Here is an 8,475-nt window from a genome sequence, read left to right as displayed (position 1 = left end):
GAGCGGAGGGCTGTGTGTTATTCGGCTGCCTGCCGGGTTAAACCACAACAGTTCTCTTGGCGCCCAGTGTGGGGCACGAAGGGTTGAGATAACGACAGACCTGACCAGAGCGTGTCAAGGCAAATTGTTACAAGCGTTCATTACCTTGGTTTAACAGTCGGTGGTCACAATGTTGACTGATTTGCTCTCAAAGTTGTGGTGCTTGCGCTCGGAGTTGTGTTCTGTAACACCTTGCGTGCTGTGTATGTTCCCTGTCGTGCTGTTTATGACCGCTGGGAGCTGGATCAAGGGTATCATTTTGCTGCACTGTGTAACACTGGTTCATGAGATGATAAAATTATTGGTCGTGAGACTAACCTGGTATTTGTACTCGGCATTGCCGTCATCTCCGTACCTCGGGAGCCGCCTTTAGGAAACTATCAATAATTACACTCTTTACCTTTTCTCCTTGGGGAACCAATCTATGGGGGAGGCAGGGGGACACTTTCCCCCGCTCCTTCACCTTCCCTTTCTCCTTCAGGCTCTTGAGAATTTTGAATATCCTCGGGATGTTCAAACCAGGATGGTCCTGTTGCTCTGTCTCCTGAATGTGGTTCGGGTCTTGTTTAAGGTTAAACAATTATTTATGAATACCATCCAGAGATCTACCCCCACGACAGGCACCGTGGCTACTCCAGCCCCGGCAGGCAGCTGGGCAGGGCAGGGCAACTGAATGTCAACGGGGACTGGCTAAATTGCCAATGGTTCAGCAACTGAGAAACAAATTGAAATTGGAACCAACTACAGTGGAATAGTGGGAATAAACCTCCCCTTCAGTGGGAAAACATATAAAAATAGCTGGAATTGTAGGCTGTTTCAAGAATCGCTCTCCTATTCTTTTCTGTCATTAGGAAATTGAGCATACTAAATTTGAAAAGAGAAAGCACTGTTTCTTCAGCCTGAACTGACAAAGGAAACCGCCTGGAGACCAAATGTAGCTACTACAAAGGTCAACACTTACTGCCAATCCTACTCCCCAATTCAACCCCACGCTAGGTGCAGATGATAGCTATGCTATTGAATGCAAGTCCTAAACGGTTGGGATAGTCTACCAAATTAAACCTCTCTCCCAGCGTCCGACGCTGTAGAAAAATGGTGACAAAACTCTTCTTTCCCATATTACAGTGAAAGATTCCAGGAAATGAGTCACCTGTTCTATGGGATTTCTTACAAAACAACCTGGAAACTGAAGCTCTGGCTCATTTTAAGAATTCAAGTTGTATTAAGATGCAGGTTTATCCAAATCTTTATAGACCAGCCAAGAATATCAATATTCTTGATGAACAAGCCAGATTACAGAGGCCCCAGTCAAGTTCACCTGGACAGAGAAGGTGATAGTTATTGTTCAATAATACGTTTTTGTTAGAGAATGTTTTAATACAAAATAATGTAATATTTTGATGAATGCTGGGGAGTTCTGACATGAATTAGATGGTCGATGAACAGCGTAGACACTTTCTGGGCAAATCCCCGCTGGCTGTACTATTTTGAGAGGTGGGTTGCATTGTCAAGATTTCCCAGACAAGTGTAGAAGTGGAACAATAGCGTCGGAGATTATCCAGACCTGTTGTTTCCATTCAGCTGATTATTTCTCTGTTTCTGTGGTAACTTCGGTGTGTGTTCCTGGTTCCCTTACTGTATTGTATTTTTCTGGTGGACAGAGGTCTGCCTGAAAGTCATAGGCAAAGCGTGGCAAAAAACCCTCTACGTTATCTATTTGTAGCTGGGAAGCAAAATACCAATTTACCTAATATTCTAAATTCTGATTGTTGGTTTTGAACTAAAATAAGAAATGCTGACTTAGGACTATAAGCCAGTAAGAACCTTCCTATTAGTAAAACAAAATAAGTAGTTTGCTTTTGTTCACTTCGACAATGCAGAATGTAGTGTAAACAACACAATTTTAACTGAAAGTTCTTTTGGGAGCTTGCTTTGCATTGACAGTTTAATGCCTGAAGTACAGTGCCAGGAAACGTAATGCTTGGTTTTGTTTGTTTGTTTTTTAATTTAAGGCACGTGATAAACTTAAATCACCAGATGTTACCTACAGTTTTCCAGGAGATTCGAGAGAAGCCGTAAAAGTTAAGGAATCCACTGAGGGAGCTGATGATTCTGAAGAAACTCCAAAATTTCCATTAGGTAATGTTCTGGGAAGGTGCAATGCTGAGTGTGCAATGTGATACTATTTTCAAATTATTGAAGAGTCCACTCGTATCAAGATTTGAAGAACTCGGCTGGATAAGGCTGCGAGTAAACCATCCTAGCTTTGAAGTTAGCCCTGCTGCGAGCGGGGTATTTGCACTAGGTGGCCTGCAGAAATGCCTTCCAACCTGAGCTGTTTCATTATGCAGGGATGTTATAAGTCATCTCCGACGGGAGGAGAAATACAGGAGTCTAACAGCAGTTTGCATCTTTCAATTTACTGTGCTTCTGCCGCCATTACTGTTAAGAACAGTGTGTTCCCTGTAAGCAACTATGAATCATTTCTCTCCCTGTGTGGCCATTATAGATTTAATTTGTAATTGCACAACATTTCTTGATAGCAATCAAACGTTTCTGAAGGAACCAACCTTAAACTGTTAAGATTCATTCAAGCCAAATTGTCAGACTGCCAAACTGAATCTGTTTGCCTTTGGTTCAGATTTTTGTTACTCATTTTAACCTTTTCAATTTTACATTTTTGTTTTTGAGTGGAATTGTGACGCTTACCAACTTAAAATACCAAGGAGAGCTCTTTTAAGTAGTCTCGAGCTTTACCCAAGTTATGTAGTGAAAATTGTCTGAATCGTTTTGTAGATGGTTATTTACTGGAGAGCGTGACCAAGCCAGTGCTCTCACTGGGAGGAGAAAAAAAGGAATCACTGGTTGTGATGGAGGTGCTCTCGGTATGTTTGTCTGGCAGCTAAAGCACAAGGGTGCTGTCCTGTTCAGGAACACAGGAAGATTCTTAGGTGATACGAAGCGTACGTATGTGTGTATGTGTGTATACATGCACACACGCACATAGGTAGGTATGTATGTACACACACACATCTATGTATATAGGTATACATTAGGTGATCTTCAGGTCGCATCTCAGTGGGATTTGCTCTCTTAGGAGTTTGTGAAAAACTTGTAACTTAATATTCTAAGATCACTTCCAAGAATATAATTCCAATTTTGGGAAATAATAGTCTGCGCTGTCTTCAGTTACATTTTTCCTGTGTCTAGTACTTGTTCTTTGTATGCATTCACGCTGAAAGTTTTCATATCACAGACACTTGAGCTGGATACTTTTAGCTTTGGTAGTACCTTTGGGGCGTACTTGCTCCTTGCTTTTTCGTTTGATGGCCGTTAACAGATGAAGTGGTTGTAGGACCCTCTGTTCTCTTAAAATGAGTTAGTGTCTTTCACATTAGGAAACAAAGAATAAATTGTATCACTGACCTTTTAAATATCTTTTTTTTTTCCTTCCCCTTTTATCCCTTCTGTCCTTCTGCTGAGGTTTTGTTACATTTGTTTGAACTCTTCTCTCCCTTCCACCCTCAGAATTATGCGGGTATACTTGCTTTCTTCTCTTCTCCCAGCCTGCTTTTACTCTTATTTTTGCACAGTTGTGCCACCTTGCAATGCCGCCACTAAACTATGTGTATCCTGCAGTGGCTGTTTTCCTGTTTCAGGAGGAAGGCACATTCCTAGCAACTATTCTGTCTGCAAGACTTAATCCGGTGCTTGAGAGACAGGAGATCTTGGAGCTCAGGAGTCAAGACTTCTCGGCACTGAGTGCAGCCCTTCTTCTGTGCTGTCCAAGTGCCTGCTCAGCTGGTGCTGAGCATTCCCATGCTCTTTAAATGCCAAAGAAGAGACAGGTCTACAAAACGTTTAGCTCCTTGGAAATCTTCATCCTTGTGGAACTGGCATCTTGTGGCAGCATAGCTGTCCAGAGAGGCTACTGAGAAAGTTTGTCACAGTTTATCCTTCGGTATCACCTTTTCGAAAAGTGGTTTTGGGTAGCGGTGGCAAAAATCAAGGAGAATCTGTACTGGGAATCATCTTCTTCCAGACCCCTTTCTCACAGAACCGAGGACCGGCCTCCAGACCAGCCTGTTGTTGCCTGCTTCCAAAACACGGGCTCCCAACTAAAGGTTCGTTTCGGATAATGGGATCATATCCTCTGCTTGACTTGCTTCCTCTTGGTGCCAGATACAACTCTGGGAAAGGAAGCAGCAAGAACTTTTCACTAACAGTCCGTGAGTGACTCTAGGTGGCAGAAGAGCTCCTCTTCTCTCACCTCGGTCGGTCCCTGACCCCCACAGCCCACCAGACCTGTGCTCAGATCCCGGCTCCGTGTTCTCACTCATAGGGTTGCGTTACTGAGGAACAGGACAGCTTGCCTGTCTCGACCCGAGCATGGGGAGAAATCCCATCGGCTGCCTCGGCAACATGGCCCTTGCACGAACCCAGTTCTCGGAGTTGGGAAAAGGAAGAACTTTTTTTCCTTTGTTTTTCGTTCCCTCCAGTCTGGCATACATTTCTCTTGCCTCAGATACACAGTGGATTTATTATCTTTTGCTATTTCCCCTTCACCTCGAGACCCAAGATTTCAGTTTGTAGACCCCTTAAAGTTTTCCACTGTATAGTGAATTTAAATTTAATGGTAGTTGCCTTAATTTTCTTAATTTCACTTTGGTGAGCCCCTTACATATAGTTTACAGAATAAGCTTGCAAAATCATTCCTCCTGTACTTTGACCGCCCACCTTGTTGCGGTACGGAGAGATTAGAAGGGGGAATTTCATAGTAAAGGTCATGCTCAACATCTTGGAGCGCAAGCGACCTTTCCAGCATTCTTGGAGAACGCTTCCCTTTCCGCATGCCTGCAGGGCAGCTACTTCAAAAGTTGCTCTCGTGTTTGCACCGAGCTGTGTGTATGGCGCGGATAAGAAGGATGCGGCATCTGCTGGAGTGGTCCCAGTTGTTTGTATTTTGAGAAGATTCTGAAGTAATTGTCCACACGGAAAAGAACGTTGCTTAGTCGCCCACAGTGTGAGTGTACATATAGACAAGTTCTCGGAGGAGAAAAAATGGTCACGTACCAGTAACTGTAATTCTTTGAGCTGCGTTGTCTGTTTGTATGTTCACTATCCACCCTCCTTCCCTTCCCTTCTCAGTATCTTTTCAGGTTCGTGGGTTAAGTGACACTGAGGGTCCTATGATCACATCTGCAGGTACTGCTAAGACACAAACATCTCCAGCTCGAGTGTTTGTGGTACGGACAGCAACAGTGTAAATTTACATACACCCAACACATTTCGAAGAACTGCTTTCTGGTAATTAGCTTTCCTTAATCATCGTCTTGGTGATGGGGGTAGGTATTTGGCATGCAGCGTGTGTTTTTTGCTCCCCCCCCCGCCCACCACCTTTTAATAGGACAGCTATAGCGCGAGGATTTTTTCCAGCAGTTTTAACTCTGACCTCTCACAGTGCCTCTAAGAACTTCTATCCATCACAGAAAGACATTCTTTGGAGCGTCAAGACTTCCAGCAGACGTATTTCAGGGAAATGCAAATTCTTCAACTTGACCTTTGTTTTACATTTTTGTCCTGGTTTGTTTTCCATACTTTGAATAACATTTCCTCTCCCTTGCTTTTCTCCCTACCTTTTCACAATTATGTGTCTTGGAATTTTCTGTACTAAAGAAAGCAGCAATGTTGAAGAGCTAAACGTACATCACTTGTTCTAACTTCAAGAAACCATTGAGTGGTGTTCACCCTGCGCTGGCTTCGGTGGAGCTAGCTTTGCCATCTGTCCGGTAGAGACCAAGGAGAGTACTCGTACCTTAATAGTCATGCAAGTTGTTTCTCAGCGTTACGGCAAAAATCCATAGTCCAGCACTGTAGAATTATACTCGGCTACATTCAGTTCCGTGTATCAACTTGGATATTATGGATAGACTCAAACTGACCGAACACAGTAAAATCTGTATTTCACTACCTGTATTTTTGGCTCTATATGGATATTTTCAGGCATATTATAAAACAGTCAAAAGCCTTGTCAGTTTTATTAAAAGTGTAGTAGGAGCAGCACCTTACCTTACTCGGGAGTAGTTGTAGGTCAAGTCGAGTCTTAGTTAAGTTCTGAAAACGCACCCTGCTCTGCAGTCCGGTGACTGGAGGGGCTTTGACTCCGACGTCGGTAGCCGTGATGCCACCTCAGACACCATGGAGTTCAGCGGGATGCAAGGCAAAACTAACCTTGGCACCTGCCGAGATACGAAAGGCGCAGCTGGAATCGGTACAGGGTTACTTCTCTTCGTCAGCACAGGCGGCATTTGTCCAAGAAAAAAGCAAGAGGTGAACAGGGTATCGTGCAGGACTTACCTTGCACAAGGCGAAGGACTTGATAGGAAGACGCCGGAAGCTGCCCGGGCCTCGTTTGCGCCATGGCTGCCCGGAGCTCCCCTGGCACCCAGCAGCCAGCCCCTCCGGGGCTCTGGGCCCCGCCAGGGTCAGAGACCTGGTGGGTTCCCACTCTGTCCTCACGCTGGGGCAGGGCTGGTTCTGGGGAGGGGTAACCGAGCCGTGTGGGTGTAACGCTTTGCACCTCTTGAGCTTCGCTTCACTTCCCCCCCCTCCCGTACAAGTTCACTTAAATACGGTGTTTTCCGATTCTTTTCTCTGAAGCTGAAAGCTGAACCAGTACACTTGTACTTAGAGCTGGCTAAAGCGCACCGAATCAGCTGCCGATTACTGGCCCGCCTTGCCAAGATGGAGATTGAAGGTACAATCTCGACATGAACTGCCTATTGGAACACTGAATGTGAAGTTACGTTCCAAGCATTTGACGATTTATAATTCATTGCAGGAGAGGTACTTACGATGTAAAGCATTATTTAATTGCTTCCGTAGTGCAAATACAACATCTGTGTTTTTTGAAACAGAGTTTTATTAATAAGAAGGGGAGAAATGTGATAATTTTTTTTTTTTTTACGTTTTCCGTTTCTTCAGAAGAGACATCTGGATATTGGAAGAAACACCGATTTATTTTTTATTTTATATATTTCTATTCTTTCTAATTGTTTTCTGTGTAAAATTGCTGCTTAGAGGAATCTCGGAAATCTGCGAGGGAAGACTTAAAACCGGCACGGCCATTACAAAAAGGAACGGAAAGCTCACCTCAGCCGTCTTGTACCAAAGGGAAAGACGACAGTAAGAAAAGGTCAGCTGAAAAACGTTCAGAAAACGCAGCGCAAAAAGCTGGGATGAAAGGCCCTGTAAGTTTTTAAAACCAACAAACAAGAAAAACCCCCAAACTTAAAACTAGAATGCAAAAAGACGGGATTATATTTAGGATATGTATTTAAGGCAGTATTACATTTAAATATATATTTCCTATTATTGTAATCAGGTGGTTTTGGTTTGGGCTTTTTTTTTTTTTAAACCAGCGTGCAAACACTGGTGTTTGCTGGTTTAATTTGCATAAAGTTCAGATCATCGTTCCAGTTTTAAAATAGAATTCAGTATTCAGCCTTTGTCCTGGGATGATTTCTTAATAGACAGCTCTGGCTTGAAACTTCAACTTAGATTTCTTTTTTCAGCTAGTAATTTTGGAGGCAAATATGATGTAAATGCTTTTCTCTCACAAATATGTAACAAGCATACCAAAAATTAATTTCAAGATGTATTTTAAAAAAAAATATTCCAGAATTTATCAGAACTTGAAGAACAGCAGCTGAAGCAACGAGAGGACTACCTAAAGAAGAAACGAGATATGCTGATGGCTACGAAGAAGGAGTCAAGAAAAAACGTACTGTTACCGATGAACGCTGACCAGAAAGAAGAGGAACCATCTACAGAGGTGAGGGACTCCAGCGTTCTGATCATCCTGACCGCTTTGTAAAAACACAGATGATTTCAGTGAAGATGTAGACGTTGCTGCTGAACAGCGTAGCAGGATAAAAGCAACAAGTGGGGGAAGTAGAGAGGACGTATTTTCAAGTTACCGTTTTTGCAGAAGCTTATGGGCTAGAAGTTTCAGTGATGAAGTTAGCATTGTTTTGCTTCAGTATCATCAGAGCCTCATGATAAATTTGAGTTTAAGAACGGCTAGAATGCTGGTCTTCTCCTAATTGTGGCCTGCTGTTCAGGCTGCCTTAAATCCCTGGGGTTCCCCCCCCCCAGCTGAAATGGGAAGAACATTTTTCTTTTGCAAAGTCTTATTTTCAGAGGTAACAAACGCGCTCTGTTCTTTCGATCTCTTTGGAGAGTTTTGTGCCCATTTCAAATGAAGAAATCCTCGATTTCTCTCCATCAGCCGCTGGAGCAGAAGCGACATGCTGATGATACAGTTTAGAAAGACAAGGCGCTCTGAAGGCTGGGTGCTGCTCTCCTTTATCCAGTTGCCTCCAGTAGAAAAAAAACAAGTCTGTGGGAGGGTTGGAAGCACAGGACAGAACAAGA

General features: G+C 43.4%; 1 protein-coding gene across 1 annotated transcript in view; it reads left to right on the top strand.

The window, feature by feature from the left end:
* The window catches only part of CFAP36 (cilia and flagella associated protein 36), a gene marked incomplete at its 5' end in the record, with an annotated part of 15,062 nt that overhangs the window by 5,186 nt on the left and 1,401 nt on the right, over positions 1-8,475 (top strand). Inside the window, 3 exons of the mRNA XM_009319590.1 lie at positions 2,052-2,178; positions 7,120-7,289; positions 7,721-7,873. Of these exons, the coding sequence (XP_009317865.1) occupies positions 2,052-2,178; positions 7,120-7,289; positions 7,721-7,873 (450 nt within the window). The remainder of the gene's footprint in view (positions 1-2,051; positions 2,179-7,119; positions 7,290-7,720; positions 7,874-8,475) is intronic.

This window comes from Pygoscelis adeliae, unplaced genomic scaffold, assembly GCF_000699105.1.
Source record: "Pygoscelis adeliae isolate BGI_AS28 unplaced genomic scaffold, ASM69910v1 Scaffold122, whole genome shotgun sequence".
Classification (NCBI taxonomy): domain Eukaryota; kingdom Metazoa; phylum Chordata; class Aves; order Sphenisciformes; family Spheniscidae; genus Pygoscelis; species Pygoscelis adeliae.
This window is presented reverse-complemented; position numbering and strand designations above follow the sequence as displayed.